Raw genomic sequence first — 20,990 nt, 5'->3', positions numbered from 1 at the left:
CAGACCGGCATAGCTGCAGTACTAATCTTGAGCGGAGAGGTCTACAAGGCGTCGAGTCGAGGTTGTTGGATTCTGTCACCATATCGTCGTTGATCTCCAACCCACAACAGCAGCTGCCCTCCGCCGCTACCGCCGACGCTTTCCCTCCTCCCTCACCTTCCTCTCTTCTACCCTTCGTTTCTCCTTTTCGAAGGCTGATTGATATTGGGGTTTACCGTAGAAGGAGGCAGAGCCGCAGAGTGTTACGGCGGAGATGGGGTTTTATGAAGGTCTAGGGTTCCATTTCCTCATCTGCTGAGTTCTGCTACCCATTGTTCCGTTACGGTGGTGATCGAGATCCGGGCCTGAGAACCACGGATGGGTAGACTCTGGCTGGGTATACCGAAAAGATCGTTACCGTCCCTTTTCCTATCGAGAAAGGTTGGCATCGGTATGAATTTGATCTTCTTGCGGGTTAACGTGTGCTTTTGGTTTTTTACAGTTCTTTCTTGATTTGTTGCAGGCTTTTGGCCGTCCTTGGTCCTCGCCGATCATGAGTTCACCATTGGGTCTTGTCCAAGGGAGGAAGGAGGCTTTCTCACCATTTATGAGAGCAATTTCTCACCTGTCAACAAGTAATTGATTCTGTTTAATTCTTATGTGCACTGTGATTGCAGAAGAAATGATCTCAAAGCTGAACGAATGAGATACTTAATGTAGTAAAATGATACATTTTTATATGTTCTCGGTGATATACTTATATTGAAGTATACAGATCTACATTCAAAAATGCTGGAGGAGTTGTACTTCCGTGGAAAATGATGATCTGTAGCTGTACTATATATTTCTTATAAATTATATATATATATATATATATATTAGAAAAGCTCTTTATGTATTATATATAATATATTTATTTTAAAAATATTTTATATTGAAGTTGTAGACCAACTACTAGATCCGCTGGTCTAACCAGTGAACTAGTGACCTGAGGCTTCATCAGATCGATGTGTGCTCCAGCTTTGATAATATGCTTAGCTGATACTAATTGGCTGGACTTGGCCAATCTAATGGGAATTAGTGAGGAGGGGATGGGGGTGGTGAGGGTGAGGGAGATGACTCGTTGAGTGGTTGAGTGATAGTTGTAGGAGGAGAGAAAGTATAAGAAGACTATTAAAGTCATGAGGGAGAGAAGGCATAGAGAGCTTTTGTGTAAAACTGTGATTTTGAAGCATAGGATGAAATGATACTACTATCACATTTGCCAACCACTATTTTTGTTGCATCTTCAACCTATCATTGCGAGATAAGAGGAGAGTTTCAAGGACAAGGGAAGGCAAGGAAAAAGAGTAGCTTTTAGCCTCTTTAAGGAAGAGTAATATCATGGCAAAGGAGATACGTTGTAATTTGATATCAATCCTGAATTCCTCAAGCATCCTTCTTAGAGAAGTCCTTTTCATAACTTTGCATTACCATTTGCAACTGTCTCCTGCCCATATGTGAGAAGGACTAAAAAATTGGTAACAAAAGCATGATACTTAGAGCCGAGGGGTTGACTGATGTGCCAGCACTACTACTTGATTGAGTGCGAGCACGTAGGTGTGTCTTCAGAAAGAACTTCACCACTGCAAACTGGTGCCCACCATTATAGTGATCAGAGAAGCATTGATCCCCAGTGTGGGCCACCGTTTTTTTTTTTAAGTTGTAGGTGGGTCAGTTTTAAACTATTTTTGGATTTCATTTACACATTATTATTTTACTACAATAATATATAATCATAGTTATTTCCTTGATTTTTCATCTTTTTATATTTTTTCCATATTTATAATTTAGTCATTATTTCAAATAGATAAAATATATTTTTACAAACACCTTTGATATTTTTGTATGTTTTATTTTTATTTTTAGAATTTTAAGTTTATGTTCTCAATAGCTCCCAATGTCACTAGTCCAGTCTTGCTAACATCATGGATTCCAATTGTATCATTCTTGTCAGATCCTGATCACATGAATCTTGCTATGAGCCATTTCAAAAATGATAACTCAGATTTGTTCAATTAGAACTGGCTAAGCAGTTGTGCAAGTATCAGGTTGTATTAATGAAATATCAGTTTAGATGACTCTTGCATTTGGTTAAAGGTTGAAGTTGCTTAGTGTGAAGGGCATTCAGTTTCTACCAAAGAGCTACAAGGTCCTATTTTGGCAAGATGGATAGAGATAGTGAGAAGATACTATTTGGAAGGTTTTTGTGATTGGTATTATAATACAAGTACAAATAGTAGAGTTATTATTTCTTTTAGTAGGATATAGAAGATTGTTCGTTTTATGTTGCAACCTGCCTTTTTCTTTGGTATGATTCTAGCAGAAAGAATCAATACAATCTTTGAAGCACTTCAAATGCATGACACAACTTATGGTGGTTACTCTTAAATTCAAGGTTTGTCTTACTGGTCCAAATCGACGTGCCGACCAGTATGTGCCACCTCGTACTAGTGTGTTGAGTGTCGGCACAGCGGGGCATGCCAATGGCACAAAAAAAAAGCCAAAAATTGCTTCGAAATTACCAAAAAATAAAAATTTTGGTCATGCCGACGACACATAAAAAAGGCCAAAAATTCCTCTAAAATTACCTAAAAAATAGAAGAAACTTAAATTAGGATTTTTAAGTTGGAAGTAAATGTAAATTTAGTATAATATCAGCAAAAATATTCTAAATTAGGAAAGAACTATGGAACATATTTTTTTTGGGCTTTGAAGAGCAGCTTTGCGGCACGTTCTGGATCGTCCTTTCATTGATATTGAATTATCTAGAAAGAAATGATTTGAATTGTTAGATTTCGAGTTAAACTTTATGATTTAAGTAAATGAAGTAATAAATGGATCGATCGATGGATATATCTAGTTTTACCACCAAGAAGAGTGACGGGACTCCTTGGGTAGTGGATCGGGATCCTTGATCTTATGTATCTGTATATCAATATGATAATGATATGTTTTCAGGATCCAATCCTGAAATTGATCCCACGACGTAGTATACCGATACACCATATGTCATTGGTGCATCAACATAGTGATGATTGTAATCTGATCATCGTAAACCACACTTGTCCTAGGCGGCTCCTGTGGTAAGTATGATTGTGACATGTGTTAGTGCAGAGGTTGGAGAATGCCAGATTTTTTACATTCGCCATTGATTTGTTACTACGTATCATAAGATTGATCATCATACCGCTGCTTGGAAAATAATATCCAACTATTACCATATTGCTTTTGATCGTAAGATTTTTCATAATACAATTATCCTCCCAAACTTGGTTTAATCCACATATCATAGCTTTGCTAAGTTTAAGAGAATGCAAATGTGAGAATAAGAGAGATGTGAGTGAGAAAGAAATTGAGAGAGTAGAAAAGCTTGAGAAAGTGAAAGGAGAGTGAATGATGGGGTATAAAGGGTTTAAAAACCCTTAGATTTGATTCAAATGGTCAAATTGATCGTTTGAATTCAACAAATCCTGGCCCTTCATCGATAACGGTCGAAATCCAACCGTGACCATACTGGTCGAAATCCGACCATTACCATACCAATTGGCAACGGTCGTATTTTTACTGTTACCAATGAAGGGTTGGGATTTGTTGAATTCAAACAATCCATTTGATTGTTCCACCCGGTACAGACCGCGTATCACCTGATACAGGGTCCCCTGTTATGGACTGCCCAAGACAGGGTGGTCCACATATTGGTCCCCTGTTGGACCGGCATGTACTGCCCTTATATTAACTTTCTAATTCACCATTTGCCTTCAAATATAATATGTAGGTAATTCTAGATGTGATTGTGACAAAATAACAAAAAGCTCTCATTGAAACTGTAATGAACCACCTTTTGTAATTTGTTCTTGGTCCATTCTTGTGATACAAGGAAAGAAGCGTATCAATTTAGGGTTTTTTAATTCTGTTGAAGGATTAGGTTATTGGTCTTGGCATATGTAAAACGCTCCTTTTCAATCACCAATGTTTTTTGTAAAATCATTATGTTTTATGGATGTTCTTTAAAGCCTGTTACTATAAATCTCTCATGGTTTCTTTTGCTTTTTTATTTTAGTATTCAGTGATGAATGAAAAATTTTAAGGCTAAAGTAACTTTTTTTTCTTATATTGTTGGTTCCACCTTGCAAATCTTCCATAGTTTTTCATCTTAACTAGTAGAGAGTCTAGAGACTGTGCCTTCGTCTGTGATTTGTAATCAGTGGTATATCTGAATTTTTTGTTCTTCATAGGTCCATTTAATATCCGTGCATGTGTCTAACACCTCTTCTTTTTAGGATATGAAACCAATGGTGGTATTGTTGAAGGAACCCATGACTTTATGAGATTGAGGACATTTTTGTTAAGCCGATTCTTTCATGCAACAGGTAATTGATTAATGCAGATGTTGCAGTTTCCAATCTTAAAGAGGTACTTCACTCTTGGCTGTTGAAATGCTCACAATTTTTTTGTGTGTGTGTGTGTGTGTGAAGGACCTTGTTATGCTATTGAACGGGACTATTATGAAATTCTTGGTATCCCACAAGATGCTTCATTAGATGATATCAAGAAAGCTTTTCATGCGGTTGGTATCTTGCTATCAGTTGGTCTACATTGACTATTGGGCACTTGTTTTTAAGTTCTTTTGCAGAAATATATGTGAACTGTTTGAAATTGTGGCTAGCACATGCTATGTTAGGCGGTTAAGAAAACTGTCACTGTAATACGGTTGTTCAGATTTCAAGTGGAAGCAAGTTGCTAACAGTGAAAATTGGCCTACCCATGGATGATGCTGAAAAGATTTTTAACTGCATGTACAGTAGACTTGCATCACAGGGTAGAATCCCTGTTTGTATGTGAAAAAGCAAGCCAGTGGGAGAAATACATCTTTGTTGTTAGCCTAGACAATCTACTTCTCTTTCGGGCCTTCTAGACCTTTACAATAGCTTTTCTTCCCTCTCTGGCTGCGGCCATTTTGAAGAGCAAGAGAGACCTGATAATGCTCACTCTAGTATAATAGAGGATCATATCTCTTCTAATTAAGTAAAGGAGGCAAGTTGTTGGTTCATATGAACATATTGAATAGATAGTTACCATTTTTTATTGGAGTGAATCTTTCCATAAAAGAATTTTGTAGCTTCCTCTACCGGCTGCCTACCTGAGTCAACCTTCTAGAAAATGATTTTGCCAAAATTCTAAGAGAAGACAAATTAGGCTTTGGAACAGCTTTTGTGGATAAATGAAAACATTTTGCAAAGTAGGATTCCTATCTTCTTGTGTGGCTTGAACATGCAGCATATGTAGCTGCATATGCAGCTACATACATCTTCGATGATGCTAGTGTGTTCCACATAAGAAAGAAAATGCGATTGTATACATGGTTTATGTTACCTCCTTATTGCTATTAGTTATATTATTATATTATTTTAATACTATAAGACATTATTGATGATAGTATAACTTTAATAAAGTACATCTTAATATAATTCTGTATAATTTCACTTATATCAAGATGTATAAAATTATTCCAGAAGTTTCTGACTTAGTCAAGGCATTTGCTTGTCCATTTATCTATCTGAATCCTTTTTTCCTCATGATGTGTTCAATTGTATTTTTCAGAAAATTCATTTAATAACATATGCCCTCATACTTAAATGTCACATATGAACTAGCAGAAGGTTTTTCATTGCATACTGCCTCCTAAAATACAAGGTACTAGTCATGCAGGGTATACAACTGCTTTTCAACACTTTAGCTTTTACAGTTCTGAACTTTCCTTCTTCAAACAATGAATCTCTGGCATAAAATTGAAGGAAAATTCAAGAAGCAGCAGTAGAGCAGTTGATAAGAGATTTTTTTATCAAGCCTGTGTTAATGCATATATCTGATTTTTTCCTTTCTTGTTAAATTTGATGCTCTAATCTGTTCCTTATTAATTGTGTTTTATATTTTCTCCCTCTTCACACTTCTTTTACCTTTAACAAGTGTTTATCCAATCTGACAAGAAGGCCTTTTGACTCTCTAGACCATCACTTCAGAGTCCTATATGACAATTTAGGTGCCACATTCTATGCTTGTGTTGGTTTTCTGTTGGTATTGTCACATACTGTTATGGCATTTGCATTGCAGTACCATGTACTGACATGATTTGTATTACCCATAATTTAATGTACATTATTGGCATGATGTTGTAGCATAATCCACTACGTTTCTTTCTGTAAATAATAAAATATGAGTTAAGAAGCTTAATTATATTGCTTGTTCTGGAGTTTCTGCACAATTTTTAGCTATTCATCTGTATTTTCTTTGCAGCTGTTTTTAATTTATTCTTAAGGATTTTTTGTTGTATGTTCTTTCTGTTTAATTGTTAAGCTGGCTAAGAAGTACCACCCAGATGCCAACAAAAACAATCCTATATCAAAGAGAAAGTTCCAAGAGATAAGAGATGCATATGAGGTAAGGTATTCAGAAAGTTAGTTTGGACTTTTAGATTGTGTTTGATTTGGATGTACTTTGTATTTTACTCACTTGGACTTGTTATTGCAGACTTTGCGAGATCCCAAAAAGAGAGCAAAATATGACAAGGTAACCCTTGTTTGTTAGATATATTACTAATACTCCTCTATGTTATATTTTTAATTACCCTGCAACTTATTATGGTGCCTTGTTTCTGATGTTGTCTAAAGTAGTGTTACGAGAAAAGTTTGTGACTCACCCATATATTTGGGTTCCATGCTGGTTGGTATAATATGGTACGGGTACCATGCTGACTTGTACAAATCAATCAAATTGCCAAGGCTGTGTTGTGATGTAGTGTGACATCTTGTTCTATTACCAGATTGGCATAGTATGATATTGTACCTTGGCATGTCTCAACATGGTCAGCATGGAAATGCTTGATCAGGAGTATCCATGTACCTTGGCATCAAAATGCATGATATTGTACCTTGGCATCTCTTTTCGTTTTGTTATCTTTATGCATCTCTATTTGGTACATGGCACTATTCAGATTTTATATGTCTAACTTTTGCTACATAACAAGTTGATAAAAGCTATCAGTTTATTGATTAAGGATTATAGTGATGTGTGCGAAGCATCTTCATGTGACATATGCTAGTACAACATGAACAACATTTTTCTGTACCATTCATCATGCCTTGCTGGCACATGGTTGCGACATTACAAGATATCATGGCTCAATATGCACGGCCAAATTATTGGCAGAGATTCAAATACGATATATTCATCCTCTCTGTGTGGTGATATTAATGTGTTAGTACTATACCAATTTTAATCCTTGATACGAACTAGAAATAGCTCGGCATAGAGTAAATGCTCATATGATGATGATCTAAGATGTACATTAGGACTCACGTAACAAAAAAAATTAATTATCTGTGATAAAAATATATCTTTTTTTCTGCTGATCCATTAAGGTACAGATTGAAGTGTACATGTAAAGCTAATCATAGTGTTAACCAAAATTGTTAGGAATAACCTTGGTCCCTTCCCAAGCTTCTTAGACTAGCTAAATGTCTTTAAAACAAAAGAAGACCTTTAGCACTAAGGCGATGACCAGGCTCAGTCAGGCACATGGCTGGTTATCTGGCCTAAGACCCTGAAAAGTGTTGGATGCTTTAGCGGTGGGGGATATCAAACTGCTGTGAGATCTATGTGACTATGTCAATTACGTGCGCCATATATTGTCACCCATTTGGTTACCTTTATGGTATTGTCTTGGTATCGTAGTTGCCCATCAGATGTCATAATATCCTGCTGACATGATCCATGTCTGTCAGAATGTAGTAGACTTTTCATCCTTACTCTATTCCTAATGTCTTGCTCCTATTAATGGATTAAGCATATCACTTTATGTACTTATCGTTACTCATTATGTCGATTGAAGAAATCCTTCCAAGGGTCAGAGAAAGTAGGCTATGCTGCAGATGACACGGAAGGGTTCCATGAAGCCTATCATGATCCTTTCTCAGAATTCCACAAAACCAATCATGGTCCTTTCTCTAATTCATTCTTTAAAATATTTACTGAGGTAAGTAAGATGTTTTTTACCTTATTCCACTAATTTTCTATAGGTAAGTGCTATGCTTATTCTTCTTGCTTCAGGTCTTTGAACATGAGAGAGAAACATATGCAGCTGACACACAGGTTTAGTCTTGCTTGGACCTTTGCTACTCAGCTGTTTCTTGATCTGCATCCACATTTGCTTTATGAACTTACATCTATTGACACACAGGTGGAGCTAAATCTATCATTTTCTGAAGCAGCTAAAGGTTGTATTAAGCAGGTGTCCTTTACCTCACAAGTTCTCTGCAGCTCTTGCCGTGAGTAGATACTCTAGATATGGGCTTTTAACACTAATTCCTTCTCTAATTTCTTATGAACCCTCTACTCAATGGGTATGTTGAATATGTTATTAGATTCATTCATTTTGTAGAATATATTCTTGAAATCCTTACAAACTTCCTCTTTGTTCTTAAATTGTACACATGCTGTCTTTAATTTTCTATATTTAGAGTATGTCAACAAGTCAATATTAGTTTAATTATGTATATTTGAGTCTTTTTTTATCATAACTAATTGCTGATAATCCATTTGTGGATTCTTATGGAGTAGCTTCTCATGGCTCGAATCTTAAACCAGATTCATGCTTTGAGTATCATAGGAACTGTTTGTTTGTTGAGACTTACATATGCATGTCAAGTTTTGCTCAATAATTTAGCTTGATCCATGAATTAACATCTACACACAGAAGTTTGTAATTTTCTGGAAGTGAACACTAGATGATATCTTTATAAAGATGTAGTTTCTTCAAGATTAATGTAGCAAAAGCTTTTTATTAGGTTGGGAAGAGAGATTGTGACTTTGCAATGACCACTGGTAAGTATGGATCACTGAACGATCAATCTATCATTTGTTGTCTGATCCCATGTTCTACCTTTGATTTGCTCCTAAGGTCAATTTGCCAGTGCATCTGACTTCTTAGTGTAATATTCTACATCTCCTTGTTTCTTAATTTGCTATGGTATTTTAAATATCTTATTTTGCTGTACACAAAACTTTATTATTCACAAAGTTCATCTTCTGGGATAAGAACATTGGAGAAGGCTGCATGTAGTCATAGGCATGGGTGTAGTTGAAATAAGTGTGTGAGAGGATTTCACAATTGGTTGAAAAGATGATTTTTTTATAAGCACATTGGTTGAGTAATGAACTAGGAAGTTACAAATATGATTTTTTTTTTAATTTGGCCTAATCAACTGGTATGCTCACTTTTGTGTTAAAAAAAGGAACAGTTTTGTTGTTTATATTTTTTGTTTGTACATTGTATGATAACTTGTGGCTTGAAATGATGCAGATGGAAGGGGCCATCCTGTTAATGCAAAGCCTTCAAGATGTCCTACTTGTAATGGTGTTGGAACAGTGAGTTTCTTTTGTATTTAGAAGTGTAGAGTAACTATCAATACTTGAAAATGTGACTTTTTGTAATTCTTGTGTCTTGATCTAGGTCACAGTGTTTCCTTTTACATCTACTTGTAGCTCTTGCAGAGGGTTGGGGAAGATAATCAAGGTTGATAATAGTTCTGAAAAGAAAATTCTGATGTCACTTTATTAAGTTCTACATACATAATCACCAATTATATCCTTGCAGGATCATTGCTCAGCATGCAGAGGGTTGGGGGTGGTTGATGGTGTGAAGAATGTTAATGTAACCATTCCAGCAGGTTATGCTATTTTCTTTTTCTATCTGAAATTGCACCAAAGAGTGAATTATCTCCAAGTATTTGTCCCCTCTTTCATATTCAATCCTGTTTAAGACTTGGCCCCTCATCTTCCTTCCTGCTTTGTGGATATAATGATGATATAATGCTACGACCATTCTGATTGAAACTTAAGATTTTTGGTCCCTTTTTCACCATATTATCAGTTGCCCTTTGCTTATTTTCTTCCATTATTATTAATTTGTTATTTGTTCAATATTTGCCCATTAGTTCTAATCATAATTTTTTTCCCTGCTTAACTATAGTTAACATTACATTACTGCTCCATGTGCTTGATTTTTTGTTTTTTTACTGATTCTTCATTTTGCTTGACATAGGAGTTGATTCTGGTGATACAATTAGTGTGCCAAATGCTGGAAATCAAGGTGGAAATGGTGTCCATCCCGGAAATCTGTACATTAAGTTGCAGGTTTTCTCTTTTTTTTCCTGTTATCTTTCTTTTATTGGCATATATCTCCTTGCTTGAGACTTATGGAACTTCAAAGTCTACTCCCTTGCATGCTTCCATTGTTTTTTAGTTGGTGACTGACTTGCAATTTTTATTTTTCAGAGCTTTCTAATTACTTTAGAGAATCTAATAAAAGTCACAAAGTAGTTCCATACGGAGTGATAAAGCTTATTAAGTGAAACTGTTGTTGTGTATTTTTATTGAACACTTCTGTTGATTTATAAGATCCACTTGATTTTATTTTAAGTAAATTTAAATTGAAAGTACTGATTTATTGGAAGTGTTTCAAAATTTTAAGGCATACTTTGTACCTTGCAAGAATAGTGAATTTATTTTTTGCAAGGGTACTCTTTGTTGTTGGACTTATGGATTTTAATAGCGTCGTCTAAGATTTAAACTCTTATTAGGACTTAGACAACTTCAAACTATGGAGCTTTCTGGTTATCTATTTTCTGTTGTCTAAAATAGAGGAATTGTTTTGTATATTCTTTTGCTATGAATTCACATCATTTGTTTTTAAAGAGAAAATTATTGCTCCTAGTACTATTGTTATGTTTTAGTTGTTTTTAGTGATTTTATTGTCGGTTATTTCACTAAACTTGGTTTGGAGTGTGGTGCTATGCCAGCAAAAATAGTGATCAATGATTCTCATTACTTCTGCTTAAACTGATTGTCTTCATTGAATTTGTAGCCTTTTACAACCTTTCGATTTCTTTTACTTTGTCATTCTCTTTTTGTACATGTATTTACTTTAATGGACCAATAATTTGTATTATTGTATTACATGATTTATCATCATATTTGTGGCATTTATTCTTGTGAATGTGCTGTTTTCCTTTTAATTCTTATTCATCTTTATTTTGATGATTTAGGTAGACAAGGACCCTGTCTTCCTACGAGATGGTTCTGATGTATATGTTGACACCCACATAAGCTTCACTCAGGCAATGATAGTCATCTGACTTTTCTCCAGTTCTCCTAAAAATTTGTTTATTTACAAAACAGGACATTCACTTTTTTTACTAACTGTTACTGGTGAACTCTATATCACATTGGAAAGCAGTACATTCAGTTTCTTTTTGTTGTTTTGTATGTTTTCGTACTATATGCTTCTACTGAAACTTTTGACATAATCAAGTAATTTGTAAATTATTCTTCTTGAACAGGCTATTCTTGGTGGTAATGTTGAAGTTCCCACCTTGTCTGGGAAGACAAAAGTGAAGGTAGGAGTTCCGACTTTGCATCTAAAGTGTATTCATGATTCACCTTGTTCTTTCTTTGTTCTGTGAAGATCTCTGTGAGTACACCATCTCATACTCCTCCATGGTCCTGCTTCCCTGGATTTATATCTTTTAGGCTTAATGGTCCTTTGATAGGACACAATTTTTCTTTGGTCAGTAGATCATGTGAATTTTCCTACTGGAAACACAATTGTTCAAATGCCTCTTGCAGATAATTTTTCCCACTTCGATGTCTCAACAAATAACACACTTGTTAGTCTTTAGTATTCTGATTGACAAGAAGCATGACATTGATATGAACAACTTCAGGTAACTTGATTTTGTTTACATTTTGTCCAGATACCAAAAGGAGTCCAACCTGGGCAACTGTTAATTCTGAGGGGTAGAGGTACAAAACATAATGCCTTTTGTGCTACTGTGCTGTGCTTGCCATAGGTGCTAATTATATGGTGAAAATATCAGGTTTACCGAAGCAAATTGGCCTAGTTGATCATGGTGACCAGTATGTGCGATTCCGTGTGCATTTTCCTTCGTAAGCTCTTTTTCACAGAATAATTGTTGAATTGTGCTTATGGTGACAACACTTGATGCATTAATTGATTCATTGGAGCCCTGTCAGTCAACTGACTTCTATAGTTGTGAAAAAATTTTTTAAGAAACTGACAACTCATTGTCTTATTATGTACCATATCCATGAAATTCTACATGTAAATCGGCATTGTCACAAATAGAATTGAGTTCATCTGGATATAACCGCACAAACTAGAGAATAATGACTGATAAGTGGCACCATCATAATGCAGCACCAAGTTGTCCCTGTCTCATATATTGATACATAACAAATCTTATTGTATGAAATATAGATATTATATAAATAGTGCATCACGCTTGAAAATATCATCGTGTTTAAGACTGTCCTTAAATTTTGGTTTCCATGGAAATTTTGTTGAAAATATGGAAAATTTTTCATAATAAAATCTATCCACAAAAATTTATTTATTTACCTATGCGTCTGGTCGGTGAGGTTTTTCTTTAGTCTCACCATATGTTTGAGTAACCACAATATGCTAGTTGACATAGCTTGATTTGGCTGTTTTTGGTATAACAGATGGTTGATTTTGTCTTATATTATTAAGAGGTAAAAAAATTGAGGGTGTGCCACAGCAAATGGAAGTTTCTGTCTCCTAGTATCAGCTCAATGATAGGATTAGTTTCTTTTCCAGAAGTGCAATGCTTGTTTATCTACAACCAACTTTATGCTAAATTATTTTTCTTCTGGCATGGCATCTTTGTTTGGATATTCTCTTAAATTTTACATATCAAATTGACGAATTGAGTACTTAATTTGTGCTGAAATTTGACTGATGCACTTCATTTCAACAGCTCCCTAATGCACAACGGAACTATGCTTGTTCCATTGCTTGTTCTCTTGCGCATATATAATAGGAACTGAATCATTTCTTTCTTACTAATGCGCATATAAGATAGGAATTTAGATCTCACAAACATTAATTTCATCTATTGCAGTCGACTTGCATTAGCAAACAAAACAGTAAGCATTAGCGAGCAGCTCACTGATACACTTAGTCTTGTTTGCTTGTTTCATCTCTTACTGATGCGCATATAAGATAGGAATTGAAGAATTGAATCAGATGACAGACACATCTTGTGCAAAATTCAGTTGTTTATATTGTTTTTTCTTTGATTTCGAAATATTGTTTCCATGATAATTGTTTTACTAGACTTTCAAAAGGATGGTAGTAGCATATTGAACTAGCATCTGCTGTGAATTTGTTATTATTATATTTTTGGGATTCTTCATTAGGTCAGTAAATGACCGGCAGCGGGAATTGTTAGAAGAATTTGCTAAGGAGGAAGCAAACCAGGAAAGTTATGGATTTGCTGATGGAAACTGGTATGTCTGTAACATCTTTACCTTCACAAGCTAGAACCAAAAATTATGACTATAATAAATACTTGTCCTGGAGTTCTGAAATAGTTTTCACTATTTTACTCATACATATCAGATGCAATGGTCAGTTAGCTAATTGCTAGAACTTTAATCTTCTTTATTTCTTGTTGTTTTGTGGTCTCTATTTTCTCCGATGGCCATTTTTATCTTGAACATAATTATTTTTTATCAAAGTATTTGTGATTGATCTGATCAAAATAACCTGTGCATGAGACACGCTGTTCTTGTCTTGCTTTTGTAACCTGTTTGTCTTTACTTTTGACTATACGCTTAAAAACAATATTCTTTTAGGTTAGCATATTTGGCTTACATATATATACCATTTAAGTACTTTATAGAATGCCATGTATGACAGGAAACAATCTGAATTTTATGGGTCGAACAGAGTAGGATACATCACCTGATGATGTTCATAAGTCTTAGATTGGATACAATCAAAAGTTCTCACGTCCTCTCCATGCCTTGAAAAACACAAGTTCTAAGATAGGTTACACGATAAAAATAGACAGTAGCTTGCTGTAAGTGAATACAATACTGATTTTAGGATACCTGATTTGGTCTGACTTTACTAGTGGTGCCCAAATTGATAGTACGTTCTTTTGTTTGCTCATCTTCTGTTTTACAAGGATATGAAGACTGATCGTCAAACTGCAAGTTTGTGTCATTACAAAGATTTCTCTCTGTAGCGTTGGTCTTGATTGATTCCTGAAGTTCACAATTTCACGTTAACATGCAATGGTTTATCTGAGTGTAATTGAGATTTTGGACATGAATAACAGGCTTTACCAGCAGCTCTCTACTGGTTGAACTTACAGGTGGCAGCGAATCATCGATCAACTGACTCATCTTAGATTCATCGATCATCTGATCAGTCCTAGGTTCATGCTGGGTATCGGCTTTCTGTTGTTGCTTAATTTGCTGGTGAGCAAAAGCTTGAGCTAAGGGGCGACTTGTGCATGACAGACCACAAGATACTGTATCCATTTAGGAGAGAGATCCTTATGTGGATAAGTCATGAGATGAAGTTTAAGCATGACAAATTTTAGCTTTATGGACCGACCGAGCCATGGCTGCAATCATCATTTGAAGTCTGGAACTCCTTGAGAGAAGGCTTCTCTTTCTGGGATCCAAGTGCCTGATTGATATCAGAACCTCTGCTTCTCGTAACCGTTCATAATTTGTTTGTCATCATCTTTTAGTCGGTCATAGCAAGGTGGTTTTTTTTTTCCCTCAATTACTCTGTCCATGTTGGGGAAGAAAATTGTAGAGTTACACACATGAGAATTCAATCTAATCATGAGGCTGTTTGGAATAAAAGGAACGTGAGATATGCAATTCATCGTCTGCTATTTAATCATGGCTTCTTTTGTTATTGAGATCCATCCAATCTCATTGTGATTGGCTTTTGAATCATTCATATTCATATATGCCCTTTTGTGAAGTGTTGTCGAGGCCATCTTTTGAATCATTCATATCTACTGTTCATTAAAACAAAAACCCCAGCTTATTCTTTATTTAAAACATTTAACAGCAATTCTGTGAGTATACGTTACTATGACTTCCTGCCCACTGGTATGCGATGTTATTGCCATCCGATGGACGATGCGGCCCATTTAAGTAAGCCCTTTGTATCCATCCATCCACACAAGGTAGGCATGGGATGGGATGGGATGGGAGTGATCGTCGTCTTCGGTCTGTCCACATTGTTGTGAAATGGATATGGAAAGATAATGATCATTGTTCTTCTCTCGTCTTTTTTGTTTTGAACCTGAATTGAGTTGTACAAGTGGTATATTTTTTGCGGATTCTAAGAGCTAATTAATTACATTCTTGTATTTTAAAAATCTATATTGGGATCCTAATAGTATGAAATTAAAATAATTTTATCTTATTTTTTTCTAAGATAAGAAACTCCGCTCTCCTAGCCAGAACAGAACGAGAACGATGTGGCCGTCGACGATGTTCATCGAACACACGTCCTCGTCCCTCGTCACCATCACAAGAACACATGTTCCCTCCCATTGGTGTTGAGTTCACAAACACCATCATATTGGCCATATGCAAATAGGCCTCCTTTGTTTACTTTCTCGCAACCACCATCATCCTGTTGCTGTGAGGGCACAGATGTTACTTTCGTTCCCTTAAAGTCCGTCTCGCAACCACCATCATCCTGTTGCTGTGAGGGCACAGACGTTACTTTCGTTCCCTTAAGTCCGTCTTTCGTTCTCCTCAAGTCCGTCGATTGTTGATAAAACTATTGCGGTGAGAAAGATGATGATTGGCCATGGAGGGCTCTTAGGAATTTGATTTCAGCGACATTAATCGCTGGCCGAAGGCAAGGGCGAAGCTTTGCTTTTCTCAGCAACGTTGATCACCAACAAATCCAATTCATTCTCAATGCAGTCGAAGCTTATCTGATCGTTGTCGTTTGTTGTTGTTGGTGGTGGTGGAGGAGTTACTACTGGGAACAACAACTGAGTCGAAGTTGACGATGAGGTTGGAAACTTTACTGTCCCCGGATTTCTTAGCGGTCCTATGCAGCCGAACTTGGTGGCGGTTCTGGATAGGTACTTAGTAAAGCAGCGGATGAGAGCAGGAGTAGTGTGACTATGATAAGCAATCTGATGATAGATTATGAGATATTAGGACAGGCTACAACAAAAGTAGTCGAAGAAAGACGACGAGGAAGGGGGCCAGAGAGTGAATCAGAGTGTCGGGGTTGTAGAGGGCTCTCGAAGGAGGCAACGGAGGAACAAGCCATCTTGTTTCCAAGGATGAGCAGCACCGTGGAGAGAGGACCGAAGCTATCGGCCTGCTCCAGAATCCAGTCACCGCGACTGATCGCAAGATTATGGTTTTTGGACAGTCTTAAAACGATTTAATTATTTATGAGGCCGTTCATCCCGAGGACGTCACGCGGTAAGCCAACCGAAAGCTCAGCTTCGAGAGTCGCGTCAAAATCCAGTCACCGTAGTTGCAATAAGATGGCGGTCTTTGGATTGTTTCGTAATGATTTAATATCGTCTAGATCATTACGCGATGCGGTAAGCGCACCGAGAATTCTACTTACCGATTTCTCATTTTTGATGCGACTTCTTCATCCTTGGATGCGTCGGGCGATAAGATCACCGGAAGACATCAAATCCTCCATCCCTTCACTGAAAGACCAATAAATAATGACGGCGGCGCCTTTTACCGCCTCCGGTCTCGTTCCCCCTCACCGTCCTAGTCTAACCACCCCCGTATGCCCTCCAACACTTCATATAGAGATGGAGCGATCAAACGAAGGAAGCTAGCTAGAGTCGTCTGTGTACAGAGAACTGAAGACGAGGGAGTGTGGTGGCCTAACCTAACCCAACCCAACCCAACCCAAGGCTTCGCTGTAAAGATGCCTGGCAAAAGGTCAGAATGTGATGGGACAAAACCATTAGGTACGAAGCAAAGGGAATATTACTATACAGTCTTCCATGCTTCCACTTCTGTTCTTTGTGACCTTCCTCTTTATTGGAAGCCTATAGATTCTTTGAATTCATTTCTGGGATTTCATTGTACGTCGCTCGCCATCTCTTTGATAGCATCATCTGCGATTAAAATATGTGCTGCTGCCTCGCCTCAACCCCTAGTGACGATTTATGGATTTGGGCTGCGAATGCTAATGGTTTGCCTACACTCGAATCTGCTTATGGAAGTTGCACAAAGGATTGTGCTAGGCTGCCTATGACAACAAGATTGGCAGCCATGGGCACCCTTGCTGCCTATGTGATGAGGATTCTGACTCCCTCGGCCGGTATGGTATGCCTTCTTCAGCTGCTCTATTTGAATATCCAGTTTCAACACAGAGGGGATCGCAATGCTGACCGGAATCATTTGTTTCTGAGAGTTACTATTGCTAATAGCTCATGGTGCTTATGGCAAGCCAGAACTGAAGCTAAGTTCAACAAAGCCATGCATGTATTAGGTAGGTAATTGAACATTGATGGATCTTTTAGTCCACAACAAAGCCAAGTGGTGTTGGATGATATTGCATTGTTGCCGGTGGCAGGAATGCGTTGGAGCCTGTGAAGCATTGGCCATGAAGGAATGAATCTAGTGGATTGCGTCGTGCTATTCTAGAAACCAAAACGACTCCTCTAATCTGGAGGAGGGTATTAACATGACATCCACTTTTGATGCTGTAAGGGTGTAGCATGATTATACGGAATGCAAGCAGGACCGTCGACTGGATATCCAATCATACCAGAATTATCCGGTCCACTTGTATATGGAATTTCCATTTTCCGGATGACCCTTTTGATGCTACTGGTAACCATTTCATTTGTAGGTAATTAGATCTTCTTCTCCGGGGAGAAAAAAGTGGCAAACTGGTGAAACAAGGAAATAAGACTGAACATTCTTTGTGTCGATTAGGTCTTCAGCTGTTGTTCCTCTTCACACCTGATTTGTGCATGAGCAGACACCATCGATGCTGACTTGTGCTGGATTCATAGCTGACCTCCTCCATAGTTAGTTAAAAGAAGGTGAGTTCTTGTTTCTCATGCGCCTGAGGTGTAGGTCTGCCTGTCCTCGACATATGGGCTTGTGTGCAACTTCAACTGTTGCTTTCTGGGGTGGCTGATAGTTAAGCTCGGTGAGTGAGCTGATGAGATGCTCTTAACGAGCAATGGTGGGGTTTTATAGGCTGTGGTGACTTGAGATATGCATGTGGTGTGTCTTGTGCTGGGGACTTGTGCTTGTACTTGTATAGTGTTTCCGTAAACTCTCATTTGCCAACATATCTGCACCAACAGTTTCTTATAGTTCTCCTGTGTCCATGTGATTGGTTTGCACTGCAATCATCTTTTTAGGGTTCTTCTTTCGGGGTGAAAGTTTTCTGCGAGAGTTGGGAGGGGGTTTGTTGTGTTGGTTGCAGGTAGATTATTCGGTAGCTTTGTTGTGGATTTACCTTCGATTTCCACAACGTAATCTGATTATTTTAATATGATACGATGATTCAGATGCAGACAACTGGAGGGACAGCGGCTGATATCGTAGAAGATTCAGATGTTTGCCAAGATGGAGTCCCGAAAGGCTTCTCGAGCCTCATAATATCTGTTTCTTCTTCTTCTTCTCTTGTTGTCTTTGGATTCTTGTAAGATCCGAACATGAAACGCTTAGCAATCAAGATAAGGACGGGCTGATGCTGGCGATGGAAGGATGAATCACGTAACCACAGACAGCATTAATGGGATCATACTGGGTCCGATCTCAAAGCACTATCTATCCCTCATCATCATCACCTCACACCGTACCGCTTCACAGGTTGGACAAGCGAAACGCACACGGATTGGCCAAAGGAGAGGGAGAAGGAATCCAATCATGCCTGCGCATGCAACAGCAACATTGTTCATTACTTTTGGCTTTAAAGGATCAGCTAATGACCCCTCAGGGATACGTGCAGTACTACTTTTGCAACTGTTTGTTTTCTTGTTTTTGTTCTGAAGAAGTGATTCCAAAGCTTGTTGTTAATTATGGAGTCAGACGAGGCTCATGTTTTGGGCCTATGGCTTTATTATTATTGTTGTATCTTGAGATCATACCATTCTCGTTCTCTCTCTTCAGTCTCTGTCTCTCTGTATACATGGAAAGAAACCACAGCAAAGTCCATGTTAACTCTGAATTCTTCTCTGACATATATAATCTTTCAACACTGAAGGTTCTTAGCTGAACACTGTAGGGGGAACAATGGATCGGGATGAATCATTGTGGTTTTGCCGGAGATCGACTGTGCATGGCTCAGTGGAGTACGGCAGCTTCTACACTTGGCTCCGTGGTCATCATACATTGTTTACCGAAGGCTTCTTTAACAGCTTGTTCTCAGAGATCTGCTTCCATGTAGCTGATGGTTTCTTCCACTTCCCTTCCACGTTTCTCAAGCCTCATCCCGACGCTGATCTAAAGGTTGGAGAGATTGCATAAAGTATCCTATGGATTGTTGTAATTACATTTCTTATGAGAGAGAAAGAAACAGAGAGAGAGAGCATAGTCCAAAACGAGACCGAACGAATCTTCCACGTCAAATCGGTACGTCGGCATGTCGTTCGGACGCTCTCGTGACCTTCCCATGCAAATATTTGGATAAATGCCCAATAAAATCCCCAGACTTCTCGAAACTGTATATATTATATATGTATATATGACATGATTTGAGAGGTGGAATATAATGTTTTGTGAGCTGCCGTATGAAATGAAACACTATATGTTGGCTCAAAGACGGAGTTGGTGCAAGCAAAAAGAGGCATGGAGATGGATCGAAGCTACACTGCATCGGGGGATTGGGGAAACAGCGAAATGGCAATGAATTCTTCGATGAAATCCAATTGCAATGATCCATCTAGCTCGGGCGACACAACCTCTGAACAAGTCCACCTAATTCTCGTACGTTCTTCCGGGATCATATTGCATTCATGTCTTGCTAAGGCTTGATCATTAGTAGTACTTGGTTTTTGGCACGGGTGATGTGATCCCAAAGCAATGTTATAATTTCCCCTTCGCTTGTGTCCAAATGATTTGCTCTCCATCCATCTTCTTCATCATGTGAAGGATAATAAGGTGGAGATGGGTCATGAGAAACCCCCCACGTCGAGTCCCATTCATGGGACGCACCCTTCACTATACCATGCCACAAATCCTTCATCTGCAGTTACTTGCTGCATCCACCAGCGTTTATGGTCAGGTAATATGCAGCTTCATGGTTGCAATCTTATCTGATACTTCAAGATATTACTGGAATTTGAATGTGATTATAGAATTCATAACACTTGTACTTGCTGATGAACTTACGAATTATTCTATTTTGTAGATAGCACTCTTCCCAGCTTTAATCAATGCGAGTTCCCCCACCATGCCATCAGTAACAGGTCTATCTCGAGAAGAAGCTGTTGATTCGTCCTTGTCAGCTGGTGCAACCCAAGAAATGTGTCCTTCTCTGCGATCAACGTTGCAGTGTTCTATCAAGGTGAGTAATCATTAAGTTGTGGGTTCTGACGAGCTCATGAAGCTGTTCCCTTCTGCCACAGAACGAGCACGAACGGTTTAACCTACAAAACTTAAAGATTTACGGGGGAGATGAGAGAGAGAGAGAGAGGAGAAAGGTGTTGGGCCTTTAAGGCTGATGATTGCAGAGGAGTTGGAGGAGAAGATCACATGGCGTTTCTCCAGAAAGCATATAAAAAGAACAAGGCAAAGACATGGGTCCTTTAATAAGCGATGCGGCTGTCACCGGTGTTGCAAGGCAATGGAGAGCTTCTGACTCCAATGGCTGCTGCCACTTCTTTTCTGTCAGTCGTCCCTGAGCCGTTCGACTCTAGAGTTTTGGGCCTTGGAATCATCAGAGGTTAATTATAGCTCATCATGCGCCTCCTCTACATCTTAACAAAAGCTAACACACACCACGTTACTCGTGTCCCTTCCCTCCGTTGGACTTATACGGAAATGTTGCGTTGCTTTTGTCACCATTGATGCCTTTATAGCACCCACCAAGTTGTATG

At 38.0% G+C, this 20,990-nt stretch overlaps 1 protein-coding gene across 4 annotated transcripts; it reads left to right on the top strand.

The window, feature by feature from the left end:
* The first annotated feature begins 39 nt into the window (after positions 1-39).
* LOC103986714 (chaperone protein dnaJ 1, mitochondrial) lies at positions 40-14,803 on the top strand. Of its 4 annotated transcripts, none has more exons than XM_065186053.1 (19): positions 40-420; positions 503-614; positions 4,302-4,391; positions 4,497-4,588; positions 6,376-6,459; positions 6,550-6,588; positions 7,910-8,053; positions 8,128-8,169; positions 8,258-8,345; positions 9,380-9,444; positions 9,530-9,592; positions 9,674-9,746; positions 10,121-10,212; positions 11,124-11,195; positions 11,418-11,474; positions 11,832-11,880; positions 11,955-11,994; positions 13,318-13,407; positions 14,244-14,803. In XM_065186053.1, the coding sequence occupies exons 1-19, from the start codon at positions 358-360 to the stop codon at positions 14,269-14,271; spliced, it is 1,383 nt and encodes a 460-aa protein (XP_065042125.1). In that variant the 5' UTR covers positions 40-357; the 3' UTR covers positions 14,272-14,803. The 4 variants fall into 4 exon arrangements, with proteins under 4 accessions (XP_065042125.1, XP_065042123.1, XP_065042124.1 ...); XM_065186051.1 differs by having other exon boundaries at positions 41-420; positions 14,280-14,803; XM_065186052.1 differs by having other exon boundaries at positions 41-420; positions 11,955-12,024.
* The last annotated feature ends 6,187 nt before the right edge of the window (positions 14,804-20,990 follow it).

This window comes from Musa acuminata, chromosome BXJ1-6 (assembly GCF_036884655.1).
Source record: "Musa acuminata AAA Group cultivar baxijiao chromosome BXJ1-6, Cavendish_Baxijiao_AAA, whole genome shotgun sequence".
Taxonomy (NCBI): Eukaryota; Viridiplantae; Streptophyta; class Magnoliopsida; order Zingiberales; family Musaceae; genus Musa; species Musa acuminata.
This window is presented reverse-complemented; position numbering and strand designations above follow the sequence as displayed.